The sequence below is a fragment of the Acipenser ruthenus genome, chromosome 5, assembly GCF_902713425.1.
Source record: "Acipenser ruthenus chromosome 5, fAciRut3.2 maternal haplotype, whole genome shotgun sequence".
NCBI lineage: Eukaryota > Metazoa > Chordata > Actinopteri > Acipenseriformes > Acipenseridae > Acipenser > Acipenser ruthenus.
Genome location: NC_081193.1, coordinates 24,312,534 through 24,329,820, shown reverse-complemented (window position 1 = coordinate 24,329,820; position 17,287 = coordinate 24,312,534). Strand labels below are relative to the sequence as shown.

Below are 17,287 nucleotides of genomic sequence, written 5' to 3'. Positions count from 1 at the left end.
TGCAAAATTGGTACCTCTTGTAAGGTTGACCTTGCGCAAGTGGAAGTTTATAAATATCTGGGTATTTGGCTATACAGTGCACTTACTTTTGAACCACATATCGTCAAACTACAATCGAAAGTTCGAGCTAGACTCGGCTTTATTTACCGAAATAAATCATGCTTCACACGGCCAGCTAAGTATTTATTGGTACAGATGTCTGTACTACCCATTTTAGATTATGGAGATGTCATTTATAAAGCTGCTTCTAATGTTGTCCTTATGAAGCTTGATGCTTTATATCACTCTGCAATAAGATTGGTCACTGGTGCTCCCTACCGCTCTCATCACTGTGATCTCTACACTTTGGTTGGCTGGCCCTCACTTCAAACACGTCGGCTATGTCATTGGTACAGACTCATTTATAAAACCCTAATCGGGAAATCACCCCTCTATTTAAGCAAATTGTTGACTATATCGGTCTCCTATTACAACCTTCAATTCAGCAATTTGATTAGTTTAATTGTCCCTCGTGTTTTTACTGCTGTTGGGCGTAACTCATTCCAATATGCAGCTGCTCACGATTGGAATGAGTTACAATCAAGGCTTAAACTCCCTGGTTTTATCTCAGAGGGTGCTTTCTTTTCTAGACTTGAAGCTTTGTTCCCTGTTTCATGTGCTTGTCAGAGCAGACACTGATATTATTAGTTTTTTTTTGTTTGTTTTTATTGATTTCATATTGTTGTAATGTCTCTAACTGTCTATGTATTGTTGTCTGTTGTATTTATGTTGCCTCTTGGCCAGGTCGTCATTTTAAATGAGAACTTGTTCTCAATGTCTTTACCTGGTTAAATAAAGGCTTGAATTGAATTGAATTGATGAGATCATGGGACTGCACTGTGTTATATGCATTTAACGTTATTTTAATGTCACTAATAAAGATCTGTCCTAGGTTTTTTTTTTTTTCTTCTTTTTTTTATAAATTTAGTCGTTGCCAATTTTTTTTTATTATTTTCTCCCAATTTGGAATGGCCAATTATTTTATTATGCTCAGCTCACCGCTACCACTCCTGCTCTGACTAGGGAGGGTGAAGACGAACACACACTGTCCTCCGAAGCGTGTGCCGTCAGCCGACCGCTTTTTTTTCACACTGCGGACTCACCATGCAGCCACCCAAGAGCTACAGCTTCGGAGGACAATGCAGCTCTCGGGCAGCTTACAGGCAAGCCCGCAGGCGCCCGGCCAGACTACAGGGGTCGCTGGTGTGCGGTGAGCCGTGGACACCCTGGCCGACCTAACCCTCCCTCCCCCCAGGCGACGCTCGGCCAATTGAGCGCCGCCCCATGGGAGCTCCCGTCCTCGGTCGGCAAAGGAATAGCCTGGACTCGAACTCGCGACGTCCAGACTATAGAACGCATCCTGCACTCTACGCAAGTGCTTTTACTGGATGCGCCACTCGGGAGCCCTGTCCTAGGTTTTAATACAGCATATAGGGCAGTAACTGATCAGATCTGGGAAAACAGCAGAGGTTTATGGAGTTTCCTGTTGCCTACAAGATGTAAATAAAACAGTCATAAAATGTACTTTATATAACAAAATGTTTCACTACAACACTGTATCTTAAAACAGTCACAGTTGACCTATGTGCACAATGTTCCTCAAATCTGAGAGTAGATCGTTCTTCCATGGTTGTAAATACCCAACCTCTACGTGTATATTGACCATTTTAGAGTCAGAAATGTTTACGAGAATGTACTACTGTTCATACTGCCCATGGTGAAATTGAATGGTGAAATCAAATAACTAATTTGTGTTGCAATGAGCATACTAAACTGGATACCATTATTGTAAAATGACTAGGTTATTGCTTTAGGGAGTAATACTCCATTTTGTGTTAGCCCCTGTTCCGAGAATTCACTTAACTTTACGGCTGTAATGAATTAATTGAAACCTACCTGCAGTATTTCTCTGTTAAACTGTGTTATGCGCTGTGTTAGGCTGTAGTCACTCTGCTGTTTGTGCTTCTCCACATTTCCAGGGACTGTGCTCTCCTTTTTTGGTACATCCCTTCTGAAAAATGGGTTACTCGATTCAGTAGTCTGTGAAAAAAAAAAATCTTATGAATGACTGTTAAATGCCAAGAGCGAGAAAGACGTTTGTCTCACACACTGCATGTTCTAGATGTAACGTACAGTATTATATAACAAGTGCTTTGGATAAGGTCTGATTTTAATTTAAAAAAAGAGTCAGATATATGCTGCTTTGCTTTGAGTCTAACTTTAACATAGTCATTTGGTGGTTGGCTGTTCTTGCTGTTAAGAGGAGTCTTTGTGACGTACTTTGTACTTTGTCATGTTATTGAAGGATAACAGGGAATTCCAATGAAAGTAAATGCCACAGAGATTTCCCTAGTCATATAATGAAGTATACGAGGAGTGATATGAAGAACATTATGTTACAATTGTAAAGGTTTTGTGATGACACACCTTAATACACAAGCTGCAGCTATTAAAACATCAGGAGTCTAATTGAACTGTCAAATCAGTACAAAACAGTAATGACGCAAACAACAATAACTACAATAAAGTATTATAATAATCCCAAAAAATATTTCAAGAAACAAACTGTTGAAACAACAACAGATATAAAAAGATTATTTGGAAAGCTGCGGGCTATGGTGGGAATTCAGAAATAGGAGCCGAAACCGCCATAAACCCACATGGTTGGCTCACTTTGATGAAGTCATTGCTGACTAAGTTCCAGTCCACAGAGCTTTATAAATTAGCAGGATTTCAAACATGTAACCGCAAGTGCGGTTTCAAGCTTTACAGAGCCTGGCTGGAAGAATGGATGATGCTATCCCTAACTGGCAGGCCCATCCACCCTGTCCCACATGCTTCCACAACAGCGCCATGTTCCACTGTCCTGCTTTTCTAAGAGTTCACACCTGATGCCCTCTTTCCAGACACGCAATTCATTGTCACCTTTCCGAAAGGTGGAAAATAAAATGTTATTCAATTGAATCCTTTTGCTATCATCCGGTAGGCTGGATCAAAGAGGACGTTAGATTAGTAGTAGTTTATTCAACCTTATTCCATGCCCAGTGAGTTTACTTGCCAATACTACACTTGATTCATCAAAGCTTAACACTTCAACAAGACATATAAAAGGAGTCAGCATGGTCTGCAGTGTGCCATTGGTTTAGTAATCACTGTGGGTTGGTTACATGTAAGTGAAATACTCTATCCACCTAACAGCAAAAGTGTATTAAATTGGTTTCCTTACAAATAAGATGATGCAATCGCAGTGACTCCTGATTATCTCAAACAAACCTTACACATAAGACAAAAAATGGTTGAGGTTTAGAATGTTTAAACTTTTCCCCCAAAATTTTCAATCATAAAGGCTATGTTAAAAAACGGCTTGGGCAGTGGCTGACCACATTAACCCTCATTTGGAAAATTCTGGAGCAATCCCTATTATGCCAGTTCCAATCATCATTGTTACAACTTGGATGAGGAAATTAACAAGCTTTAGTATTTTTTTTATGAATAACATTCTAAAAAGCATTTTATCTATATTGAAAAAAAAAGGTTTTCGGATTTAGTGACGCAAAAACTGGCTTTTACATCTTCAGGAAAAACTCATCTTGTGGAGAAGAAACAAGCTGCTAATGGTCCTGAAAAATCAGAAGCTCACAATAAAATCAGTGAGTCTGCCAGCCCTGCAGTTACCACATCATTGGGATGGAATATTAAACTGGCCATTAAACTGTTAATTATACTTCTTTATACAACTGAAAGCCCTTTCAAACATGTGTCAGGCAACCCTAACGTCCTATTTAAGAAAAAATACTGTCAGCACACTGAAAATTGCCAGGGACAAATTAATAGGAATAATATGATTTCCTTTTCAAGTCCAGTGAACATTTCTTGTCAGGAAGCACCTGTACAAAAGGGAGGTTGAAATGATGATTACTTTTCTGGACAGCTCTTTTTTTATTTTACATAATTATAGTTGTTCCAACACTCATGTGAGGTAAAGCTTTAATTTGTAACCATTCTCATGTGGTTTAATCCACCAAGAATGAAAGCAGTAAGGGCCGATTCTTAAGTATTAATTCCAAATCGGTATTACAGTTGGCTCACAAATTCACACCAAACCATTGTGGTCCTCAAATGGAAGTCTCACTGGAAAAAAAATTATAGAAATATATATCTCAGGCACAGGGTGTGCAATTTGACACATTGACTCCACACATTGTAATACACAGTTAAACAAATGTATAACAATGGATATCAAAAATAATCAATGGCCGACAGAAGACAAAACCAAAGTTCTGAGTCTGTATTCTGTTTATCCTTATCAAAAAAAAAAGTTGTTTTGTTTTGTTTAACAAGCTTTTCTGCATAAACTGTAGCATTTAAAACCAGCTGTCAGTGTGTAATATATATTTTTGTAATCGATTTGAAAGAGATGAAAGGCTTGTGCTCGGGTAGTGTTTCACAAACTGGCCCTGGATTTCTGAAAAAAATATGTTGTTCCCTGACGCGTTGGATAAAGAGATTTCCAAGAAATGTTACATCTTTTTTTTTTTTTTTTTTTTTTTAAAGTCTCAATCATTTGTTTAAAAAACCAAAAAAACACAACAACTTGGCTGATGGGTAAAATCTTATTTTACCCATCACCACTGGTTTGTGCTTGGTCAACAAACGGATCTCTTCAGCAAGCACACTGGCTGATCTCATGTTTTTCCACCCTGCAGCCAAGTATCCCTATTTCTACATGCAGTTTGTAATCCAGATTCAAAACTCTTGCTGACTCTGTGTCTCCAGGCTCATTTTAACTGGTGATTCAGTTTTGGTACATATGGAGTGCACTTTTTCCTGGTATAAATTGCTGCTAAAAATGGCTTTAGCTACACAAGCAAATATATATTTTACAGTCTTTTTTTATTATTTGTGAGGTGGTCGCACCACATCTTCATTAGATCAAAGCACAATGTGTGTAGTTTTGACCCTTAATAGTCCAAAACCACAATTGAAAAAACTAAACAACTTTTTTTCCCCCTCGGTGTGTATGTGTGCAGGATCGAAAATAATTGGTCATTTAGGCTTGGCGGCCATACGCATGACATCACTTCCTAAATTCCAAGAGACCATTATCATATGTACAGCTGGCTGTAACTGAACACACACACAGTTTAGAAAGTGATTCATGATAATAATTAAAAAGTTTCTGTTGCCGAAAGGTACAGTGGGCCTTTTTGTGATTTTGCAGGAAAATCCTTAATTAAAAAAGTAGATGTTTATCATTATTTTTGTAATGGTATCACTTAGGGAAAAAAAAAATTAACAGGAAAACAAACACATTGGCTCGTCTTAGAATGCTTAAACTACTAAAAACTAGTCAACAATTTAAGTAATTGAAAAAATAAATATAATTAAAAAGCATTGACAATGATCGAGCTAAACTTAAAGTACAGTAATCGTAGCTAACAAAATGGTTACATATGCAAACGGGTAGTATCTGCTACTACACTAGTAGGCCTGGACCAAATCAAACCCTGATCATTCTTGCGAAAGAGTGTTTATGCGATAATATAGCTAGTTTCCATATCGCATTTTCTTTATCCCGAAACCAAAACGAGCCATTTCCAATCCATGAAATGGGAGGACAGAAGGTTTGCAGGAGTAGGAGGAACTGCCGAAAGCAACATGAATCCCCAGCCAGTATTTGTGACATTTTTAAGGGGCAGAAACAAGGCGGTAACATGCGAAAAGGCAGGCGAAGACAGCCAGGGCAGAAAAAAATAAAATAAAAATCCACATTGTTTTCATAATTTTTGTAAAAATCCATACCGTGCCCTGGCTTGTGTCAGCACCATGCAATGACAGCATCCTCATACCAGACTGGCACGGTGCTGCCCAGAGCCCTGTTGTGCACAAGGCTGTATAGTAACTGCACAAGAATGAAGATAAATATAAAAAAATTGTCGACTAACAAAAAATGGGTGTGAATAGAACATCCAAAAACCAACGTAACACTGTCGCCAGGATCAGAACCGGTACATATTATACGAAGTCGAATGAAATGCTATCCAGTGCCGTGAAAAAAAAACAAAAAATTTGATTGCAGATTTTTACATTTTTTTAAACGTACAGATAATAAAAAATAATAATAAAAAAATGCATATATTTTATTGACGTAAACTGTGCATAAGAGGACCCATGTTGCGAGAAACTGCAAAGGAAATGATAAGGTATGATAAAGGTACCTCAACTGCCTAACTTTGTATTAAAAAAAGAACCCTGCATAATTAAAATAAATAAAACAAACAGAACAGATGATTTTAGCAGAATGATAAGAGTACTATATTAGTGATTAAATATTCATTGAAAAACATTTTAGATGCTTGTTTTAAAACAGAAACATACATTGGGTGAATAATAACATTTTGAGCAATTTAACAAAATAATTACCAGATGACTGGGGAAGTCTTTGGGCACTGTCGGCCTTAAAAATCCTGCTGCCCCATGGCTGCTACGTGTGTTTTTATGTTCTTCTTCGTCCTCTTTCCTGAGTAAAACCTTGAACAAAAATCAAGAAATTAAAACTAGTTAAAACACCTGAGATGCAGCAGCACATGTGGCATCACACATCATTGTTGTAAGAGATTGCTAATGAAGAAATTCAGATACAAAATATAACCTATAGCCCGATTCGCATGGGACAGGTGGTTTTGGAATTTTTACTGGCAACAGTGAAATTTAGTCCGGTGCGAACCGTCCATTTCTTTTCATCCCAGATCATTCTCAGAGGTGCTCTGATTTTTTTTACAGGACATCAGCACCTTCTGTAAAATTTCAAACTCAGGTGTCCTGTGTCTTTTTACTCCTATGAAAATCTACCATGTCAGTGTTATTTTAGAAAATATACTCATTTCTAGGATATTCACCTCAAAGCAACACCTGCCTTTACAATTATTATTATTTCTTTATTTAGCAGACGCCTTTATCCAAGGCGACTTACAGAGACTAGGGTGTGTGAACTATGCATCAGCTGCAGAGTCACTTACAACAATGTCTCACCCGAAAGACGGAGCACAAAGAGGTTAAATGACTTGCTCAAGGTCACACAGTGAGTGAGCCGAGATTTGAACCGGGGACATCCTGGTTACAAGCCCTTTTTCTTTAACCACGGATCAGTAAGCCATAATATAATATTAAAATTGGTACATTCTACAGTGATTCTACAGTTCAGTAAAACACAACGATTGGGGATCAGGGGGAAAATACAAAACATAATTGGTGACTTAAAAAAAGATGCTTTTGAGTGGTGCATTTGAAGGTATGTATGGAATTATATATCACTCAAGGGACAAAATGGTTATTCTAGCCTTTGGAAAAGAAGGTTCAACAAAAGTAGTTATTTACTGGTTCACTGTGTAGACAAATCATGCACAAAAGCTCCTTCTCTGGCCACAACATCGTAGTGCATTTTGAATTTACCGACTTTTTCTTGATGAAAAATAATCAACATCTGGGAGGTTACTACTAGACGTCCTCCGCTTTTTGACCAACTCTGAGGACACCTGATTTTTACTCCTGTGCGAATCATACTTATGTTAGCAACCAACAAGAACAAACATCTGGAGGAATGTTTTCAAAAGTTGCCTTCCCCGAGATATTTACTGTACTTGTAACAAAATCCTCTGTGATATCTTCCATGGCATTTTAAAGTTTATAACGTTCAGTTTACCTCAGTAAACTACAAACTGACATCAAATTAACTACATCACCAAAGTCAGCTGCTCCACGGCGATGGCTTACTGTATATTCCGCCCTTGCACACTAATTATTGCAATTCATTTTACACTAGCCTTATGGCAAACACATTGTACCTGTGAGCCTTGATGTGCATCTCCAGTGATTCCCTTGCTCGTTACACTAGTGTCAAAGCGGGGCTGGACAACACACACTTGCTAACCCCCTGCTGGGACTTCTATCCCTGCCAAACTTAAATACAAAATACACACTATTTACATGTGCAGGGCTTCAGCCCTGTCACAACAGGGCTTAACATCATCTTGACACAATTTATAACAAAGTTCTAGAAAGTCCTGGGTGGATTAGCATCTACTGAGAAATGTGTTGAACTCGTATAGACTACCAGAATACTGGATCCTCAATAACAACAAGAACAAATATATATTCTACTGGCGAGAGCCTTGCACTGTCCCTGCAGAATTTGGATTCAGGTATTTATTATTATTATTATTATTATTATAAGAATATTATGTAGTGGGAAATGAGGGCAAGTTGGGTAACCTATTGTAGATTTATGACCAGTATGTACTGTACTAAATCTTTTGACTGATCATTTTTATATCATTAACCTACAGTGCTGGCTCTGCTCGTAGACTATAAGGATCAGAATTGCTGAAGCTATGGTTCTCTAGGAAAACTTGTATATATTATATATGTACATGTATAATAGGTTTATAATAAATATATACAAATAATACAAGGAGAGTACACAGCGCTTTCTTTTAGTTTGTGTTGAAACACCGCAAGTGCAGCCTGCCTCATTTAGCCACCAATAAAAATGTAAAAAAAAAAAAAAAAAAAAAAACTACGGGATACAAAATAATATATATATATATATATATATATATATATATATATATATATATATATATATATATTTACGTTTTTTTGGTTGCATTTTTATTCGTGGCTAGATGAGACAGGTTGCACTTCAACACAAACTAAAAACTTCATGGAAACCCAGTTTAAGAAAGCTGAGCAATATCTGTTGCCATAGTGTCACGTTTGACACTCCATGCTAGCCAAATCTACCTGGTTTTACAGTTATCTACATATTATTTAAAGATATCTGTAAATCAATTTTAGATATCTCTAATTGATTTACAGAGATCGTAAAACCATTTTTAGATATCTTAAAAACTGCACAATGCAGATATCTCAAAATGTTTTAAAGATATCTGTAATTCAGTCTGAGATATCTCAAAATGTTTTGCAGATATTTTAAAATTGCATTTTAAGATATCTCTAAATAATTATTTGGCTTGTAAATGATTATTGAATGATAAATAGTTAGTGTACACCCTCCCCCTGTGATCTTAGTGTGTTTTGTTGACTTGTGTCATGTGATTAATATTGTAATTTATAACAGCTGTTTGTCATATACTTAAGTAATAACCGATAATGTTATACAAGCAAGGGGGAGTGTTATGACAAGTTATAAGGCCACTTCTGCTCTTGATATTGGCTATGCTGTCAATGGACTGTTCATGACGTTCATGACGTTTGCTTTTCCAGATTGCAGCTACAGTTTCATTGTTTTGAGAGACTACACGTGTGCTTTACAATGTATAATATACTATACAGAGTACAGCCATAACAATTACTGTTCAAACCATTCGGCTCCCTAGATGATGTAAGATTGCAGATTAGGTAGGTAGCTGCGTTTCAAGCAAGGGATTACTGCACCATGTGTTTATAATTTACCATTGTTTACAATACCTCTGAGGTGGTATGTTAATTGGACCTTTAATGGTATAACCATCATACTGTTTTGGGGTCCAAATGTTCCCCAGAAGCCTTTTATTCAGTTTTTGAGTTCAGTTTTGTACCTGTAAATGTGTTACTGTTTAAAAAATAATAATAATAAAATAAAATGTAATGCTGTAGTTCAATATAACAGGGCTTCTGTTTTTCAGTTTCTATTAATTTCATTCTTAGGTGCTTATTTTGAGCTATTTTACAGTTTTATGTAAATTATTTTTTTTCGGGGCTTTCGATTTTTATATACTGTATGAATTGATTGTTTTTGGTTACTTTTGTTTTTTTTCTGTCACAATATGTACAGTAACTTGACAGTACTTGCACATGTCCATTTTACCTTCTTTCCTTTGCTGTCTCCACAACAAAATCCTTATGGCCACGGGCACATTCTTCTGGGGGTTTTGTGTATTTAGGCATTTTGTTACATTTCGCCACAATTTACAATTCTGTTTTAAATTCCGGCAGCGTGTAAATACTCCCTATCGAACTATAATATAGCTTTAAATCTCTTGATCAAGAACAAGTTTCTAATTGTAAGCTCGTTTTAAATCTCGCAAGCGTGTTGCAGTCCTCCAATAGAAACATAGGAATTTGCTGTCACTCAGTAGCTGGGGCAGGTTTAAAGTATTCAGAGTGAGTCAATGCTAGTTACAAGTCAGGAAGGAGGGACATTGCCTAACTGCTTTTTAATTTTTTTTCACAGGGAAATGGGTCAAGTCAGTGTGAATCGAGTAACCATTTCCAATGTTTTTCTGGTGTTTATTGGATATACTGAACTCCAATTTCATTATTCTTTGTATGGGGGTGTTTTATCTGTTTTTATCGGTTAAAACCGAAAATCAGAAGCCCTAGTTATTACACAGAGCAACAACAGTTGAAAAGATTCCTTATTCCCATTCCTTACACCCATTGATGACATATGATTGTCATTCAATCCCTTCATAATGCACATTCATCAGCGTGTGTTGATTGGGCATTATTTAGGTAGTGGAAATAATATATTGGCTATCTAATTCCCTAGTACACTATATAATGCAATCCATACTAGCTTTCACAATGTACCCAACTAATTATTTGACAAAATTAATTATCAATGAAAAAGTAATGTAATGTAGTAATGACAAAACAGAAAAAAAGATATACTACAATATTTTCTAGGGAAGAAAACGGTTTCTTTCATAATGGTGTCTGGTTTTTACATTCATTCAAAGTTTTGCTTTTGTCTGTACTTTCCCTTTCATCATAAAACCATTAAAAAAAAACCTTCCAAAATTTGCTGTGAGGAAAAAAAAAGCACTACAGCTATGGCCAAAACTTTTGCATCACCTAGAATTTTAGGATTGAGACATAACTATATGAACATATTAGACATCTTTTATTTAAAATCACGTAATCAAAGAAACTACAAAATGTCTGCTGGAAGCCATAATAGTAGTACAGTATTTCATGTTAGATTTCTAAATGTCGCATTTAAAAATGTGTGTCAATTTTACGTTAAGTACATGGAAAACTAGAAAACGGTATGTAATTCAATATGTTAATGTAACATTATTCAGCAGGTTTAGTGAAGCAAAATTTGTTAATTCTATAGGGTGGTGCAAAACTTTTGGCCAGAACTGTATTTAGCAATATATAATTCAGCAATATATATATATATAAAAACAGTAGCTCTGTCAGAACCCAGGAAGCAAAATAGAAATAAAAAAATAAGGGTTTTCCAACATCATGTTGAAAGTACAGTTTATATTTTATCATGGGCTCAACAGAAATACATGCAGAACTATAAAAAAAGGCAATGGTGGTGCTGTACACTTAGGTTACAGCCAAGTACTGATGAAGGCATTAGCCAAAATGTTTGTCAGCTTATTATGTTAGAACGCAACTACACAGGTGGTCTAATAATAAAGACTGGAAAGTACTGTATTTGTAAGAGTAGTCACTCTTACACTGATAATTCAGACTTGCTTTAAATTATATATAATTATAAATTTAGAACTGGTACTTAATAGTTTGCTGTTATTCAAAGAAAGAAATGTAACTATTCTTTTTTATATATTTAATTAATTTAGCCATCTGCAATATTTTAATTAAAATATCTATTTTGAATAAGTTTATTTGTTCTACCCCCCATACAAAATCATGCTTATCCTGATAAAAATAAATACAAACATTTATTTTAATTGAACTCTAAACATTTTTTTTTAAAGGCAGCGAAAAGTTTGAATAAAATGCAAATTGATTATTAATCAATACATTTTTGGCATTTAAAATATTTCCATCAGTTGCCATTTAAAGCAAGTTTTTAAGAAAGACCCACACATTTTTTTGTGAGATTTGTTAAAAAATACACATCTATATAATCAAATATGAAAACATTACTATATATTCTAATACGCAGTTAGTGGATGGATACAATACATAGAATATAATTTCACATAAACAATAATGTGTACTTAATTTGTCTATAATTTCCCCTTACAGTATAGATAAAATATAACTATCAAATATTTAGTGTTTAAAACTACCTGTTCTGTAAATAAATATGACTTTTCCCTCTTTCCCAGTAATGCATGGGATTGGGTTATTTTTGCTACAGCTTTTGTTTACTATTACAGTACAGCTAGCCAAGTGTTTTTTTATATTCATTACATAACAAATAACAATGGGAATCAAAATCAAACATGTCGTGTGTGTAATTAAGGAATACAGAATAACAATGGGAATCAAACATGTCGTGTGTGTAATTAAGGAATACAGAATAACAATGGGAATCAAACATGTCGTGTGTGTAATTAAGGAATACAGAATAACAATGGGAATCAACCATGTCGTGTGTGTAATTAAGGAATACAGAATAACAATGGGAATCAAACATGTCGTGTGTGTAATTAAGGAATACAGAATAACAATGGGAATCAAACATGTCGTGTGTGTAATTAAGGAATACAGAATAACAATGGGAATCAACCATGTCGTGTGTGTAATTAAGGAATACAGAATAACAATGGGAATCAAACATGTCGTGTGTGTAATTAAGGAATACAGAATAACAATGGGAATCAAACATGTCGTGTGTGTAATTAAGGAATACAGAATAACAATGGGAATCAAACATGTCGTGTGTGTAATTAAGGAATACAGAATAACAATGGGAATCAAACATGTCGTGTGTGTAATTAAGGAATACAGAATAACAATGGGAATCAAACATGTCGTGTGTGTAATTAAGGAATACAGAATAACAATGGGAATCAAACATGTTGTGTGTGTAATTAAGGAATACAGAATAACAATGGGAATCAAACATGTCGTGTGTGTAATTAAGGAATACAGAATAACAATGGGAATCAAACATGTCGTGTGTGTAATTAAGGAATACAGAATAACAATGGGAATCAAACATGTCGTGTGTGTAATTAAGGAATACAGAATAACAATGGGAATCAAACATGTCGTGTGTGTAATTAAGGAATACAGAATAACAATGGGAATCAACCATGTCGTGTGTGTAATTAAGGAATACAGAATAACAATGGGAATCAAACATGTCGTGTGTGTAATTAAGGAATACAGAATAACAATGGGAATCAAACATGTCGTGTGTGTAATTAAGGAATACAGAATAACAATGGGAATCAAACATGTCGTGTGTGTAATTAAGGAATACAGAATAACAATGGGAATCAAACATATCGTGTATGTAATTAAGGAATACAGAATAACAATGGGAATCAAACATGTCGTGTGTGTAATTAAGGAATACAGAATACGGACTACACTGTATTTTGTTTGTGTTTTAAAACAGTAATTTGTATTCAAACCTGACTTGTGATGTCTTTAATCAGACATTTAACACAAGATGGAGTCTATTTTGACGATATAAATGATTCTAAACAGCACAGCTCTAACTCTAGCATGCCCTAAAAATGAAGCTAAAGGAATATTAGGTTTATTCAAGATCATTTGTAATTACATTTATTTATGTCAGTCTAACGAAAGTATATGAAAAGAAGAAAGAGTATAAAATGTCTTAATCTTAAAATTGTGCATTTATTTTAAAAAAACAAAAACAAAAAACACATGTAAAATAACAGATCCTATTATTAACCAAAAAATAAATTAAAATAATAATAATAATAATAAAATCAAGAAGTAATTAAAATGCAGTTGTCCTGTCACAGTTAGGGTTAGGGTTAGGGTTTGTGTAGTGTATTTATTTACTGACAGTATTACTTTTTAATATTCATATTTTTTTCTTAATTGTTTGCCTGTTGATATAAAACCAGACTAAAATAATAAAGCAGAAGATGCTGGCAGCAGGAGCAGCATGTAATTAATGTCTGGAGATTGAAACATTAAACCAAACCTAGTTAAAACCAGGAGTGGCTATCCTACATTTTTAAAATTTAACTAGACTGATGTAAAAGTGTATACCAATCACTCCGATATATTATGTTGACGTTAGTTCACAGCCGACTCTCAAACTCAAGGAAACTATGAGAAGAAAAAAAGAGCTACTAATTCAGTACAATGTGTTAGCGTTTGTTAACCTTTTGGACAGTAGAAGGTCATAGTTCAGCCAGTACAAAGAACATGAGAAGTTAGTGGGGCTTAATATGAATTATTTTTAGAAAAGAGAATTTACAATTTACTTGTGAGGAAATGATGATGCTGGTACTAACCTTACCATTTTTATTTTAATCTTTAAAGTTTCCATATACAGCTTAAATAAATAAATGTAAACAAATAAATGGAAGTTTTTAAAGATTAGAATAAAAACTGTAACAGATATCTGCCTTTATTTGCCTTTTTTTTGTTCCATCTGCTAACAACTGAACTTTGAACCATGCATCTTCTGCTGAAAAAAAGTATAATAATAATAATAATAATAATAATAATAATAATAATAATAATAATAATCTTTTTGTAATGTTTCTTGTACTGTACCAGGGATCAGTGTAATACATAATGAATAACTGTTTCTTTCCAGTAGCATTTTAAACTCACAGCCAACTTTACTCTGCCCTTGCCCCAACTTTGTAAACTTTTCACACTAACAAGGATAATTGGCACGTTGAGTTGTTTAGTACTGCTGCTGTTGAAGTGCGTCATTCCATACACTTTATAGAGGAATCCTGGACTACTGTTCCAGATTCATTCCATCTTCAATAATTCAGAAGCTTGCCCTGCAGGTATGGAATATGGCTTCTTCTATCTGTAGGTACTAACTAACCATGCTGGAGGAATCACTCAGTCTTTTGCATTAATACACTGTTGCAATCTTCATTATGTTGTAGAAAGTTTTCTTAAATCATAAAGGCTAACAGATGCAATCACCACTACCTAGATACTGTACACAGCTTTCAAGTTGCTTCAGATTAATTACGAACTATTAAAGTTATAAATCTATTTTTTGTATATGAGGAAATGTTTTTGAATATTGTAATTCTCTTTAGGGGGTCCTTAAAAACTGAAAGTACGTTACACTCTATTTTAATAGGAAGCTGTTCAGACATCCTACAAAAAATGCATAACTTCAATTTTTGAGGATAATAGTCATAAACATAATGTCACAAGATGCAGACCATGAAAGAATGCAGACCCGCACAGAACAGGGAAATCGAATTCTAGCAAGGGTATGTTCGCCTGAAATGGATTTACTGTATGTTATGTAGATTCAAGGGACATCTGTCTCACAGGGAAGAAACTTGACTGCGCATAGTCTATCCTATTTGAAACAACCAACCAATTAATGTCCCATATGTTAGGTTGGGTTTACTGCAAGAGAGCTAAACCATAACAAATGGCATCACCTGTAACCTTATAATAAATTAATATCAGGTTTTTGTGCTGCAGAACATTTTTATTTTTCCTGTCAGTAAATGGCTACAAAGCACCATGTTTAATCTATTAAACCCTATAGCTACTTGCATGTTCAAGTTATTTTTTCTCTAGTTATCACACATGTTCTTTTCAGCACCAACTTGCCAGAAAACTGCGGTAGCTATACGTTCTGGTAGCATAATATGTGATAGGCTTCAGATTTAGTAGGTACAATATAACTAATGCAAAAGTGTGTTATGCTTTAAAATACAGAAAAATACTTTAGGGTTAAACATGAGTAAGTAAGGCATATATTATGACAGAAGAAAATTAATTCAGTATTCATAAACAACTACAATTACAAGTAACAACCAACAACAATTATAAAGTGTAACTAGATTTTATCAAACATTGAGTAAGCTGTGTAAGGCAGTATCAGAATAGCAAAAGCAAAAGGATGGACCTTTACCTTAAACTGGGAGTTTGGGTTATTCTCACAGCTCACTCCGACAATCCTGGGCAGAACCATGGCTGCATTGTTATTGTTGTTTGAGTTCTCGGATTTGGCTGCCATTACATTTGGGCAGTGTGCCACTGAGTCCACCTTGTCCCCTGTTTTCTCCTTCCCACTGGAGATGGTGATCTTTTTGATGGAGCGGGAGGATGCTGTTGGGGAGACAGCGTTTCTGTTAAGGTGGTCTTCCTCAGATTTCTCATCCTGACACCTCTCAGCTTGAAGCACCCTAGCGGCCACAGGTGAAAAGTGTGAATCGTCTGGATGGATCGGAGAGTGGCCCAGGTACAGGGAGACCTGATCGTTCAAGTTGTGCTGCATTTTACAGTTATCCAAAGAAGAGCTTGGCAAAAAAGCGTCAGGAAATTCTGTGCCTTTTGGTACTGCCGGCACTGAAAGTTTTGTCCCGATAGTGAAAGGTTGAATTTTCCTGACGATACTTTCCGACATGGTTTGTCCAGTCTACAATGGGTTTTTTTTAAGTCCAAAAAAGTTGCTATTAAAAATGTTTTTAAAGAAAAGAAACTTAGACATCTACTTTTTTATTCATGTTTAAGAGACAAAGGACGCAGGAAAGAATAGCCTCTCTCGACTCCTGAGAGCGTATGCGGTCCCAGATACGACGCAGCAGCGAGCCAAGGTGAGAGCCGGCCGTGGAGAGGCTTCTCCTGAGGAACTGAGCAGCAGAGCCTGCTAATTTGCTACTAAGCAGCCTGATAAGCAGGGAGCGGAGCAAGAGGAAAAAGGCTGGCATGCTGCCCGACTGTTCAGTGTAAAAAAAAAAAAAAAAAAGAAAGGTTTAGTCCAGAACAGTGAAGTCACCACAGTCTGTTAGAGCATGTGCGGGTGACTGAAGGAAGGGAGGTTGTAAGCCTTGGCTGTCAAAACTTCCTTCCCTCTTTACAAAAGAAAAAACTTAGATAACAAGAAAAGAACTGAGAGACTAATGCACTCCAGCCCGACCTCCTCAATCAAAAATGCTTTGGGATGAGGTAATTCCTTAAACATAAACAAGTCATGCCAGTTCCAAGCTTTACCTCTTTGTTCCCTCAAGATTTGTTTTTTAATTGCTGGGGGCGAAATAAATTGATATTAAAAGATGATGGGGAAAAAAAGAGGAGCAATTTGAGACTTGTTCCCTTTTATCTTGTTTGAAGATAGCTGAATTACAACTGCCAATGGCTAATAGTACCCACAAGCGCTTTAAAAAAAAAAAGCATTTAAGCATGTGGTTTTCATAATTATAACCTGTCAACTAAAAAAAAATAAAAACACTTTCATACATGCTGTTCTTTTTTGGCTACCTTTAGATGAAGCTTTTTGAAATTCAAATTGACAAAATCCGGTTCTTCAAGCAGAGCAGCTCCTGTTGGAGATGCT

The 17,287-nt window shown here is 35.5% G+C and overlaps 1 protein-coding gene across 5 annotated transcripts in view; it reads right to left on the bottom strand.

Annotated features, from left to right (window-relative positions):
• Nucleotides 1–16,484, bottom strand: part of LOC117403325 (spectrin beta chain, non-erythrocytic 1-like) — a 62,753-nt gene extending 46,269 nt beyond the window's left edge. For all 5 annotated transcript variants that reach the window (XM_059023854.1, XM_059023855.1, XM_059023857.1 and 2 more), the window contains exons 1-3: nt 15,863–16,484; nt 6,463–6,570; nt 1,936–2,079 (exon numbers count right to left, since the gene is read on the bottom strand). In XM_059023854.1, coding sequence (XP_058879837.1) covers nt 1,936–2,079; nt 6,463–6,570; nt 15,863–16,357 — 747 coding nt within the window. In that variant the 5' untranslated portion in view covers nt 16,358–16,484. The remainder of the gene's footprint in view (nt 1–1,935; nt 2,080–6,462; nt 6,571–15,862) is intronic.
• Nucleotides 16,485–17,287: the final 803 nt, after the last annotated feature.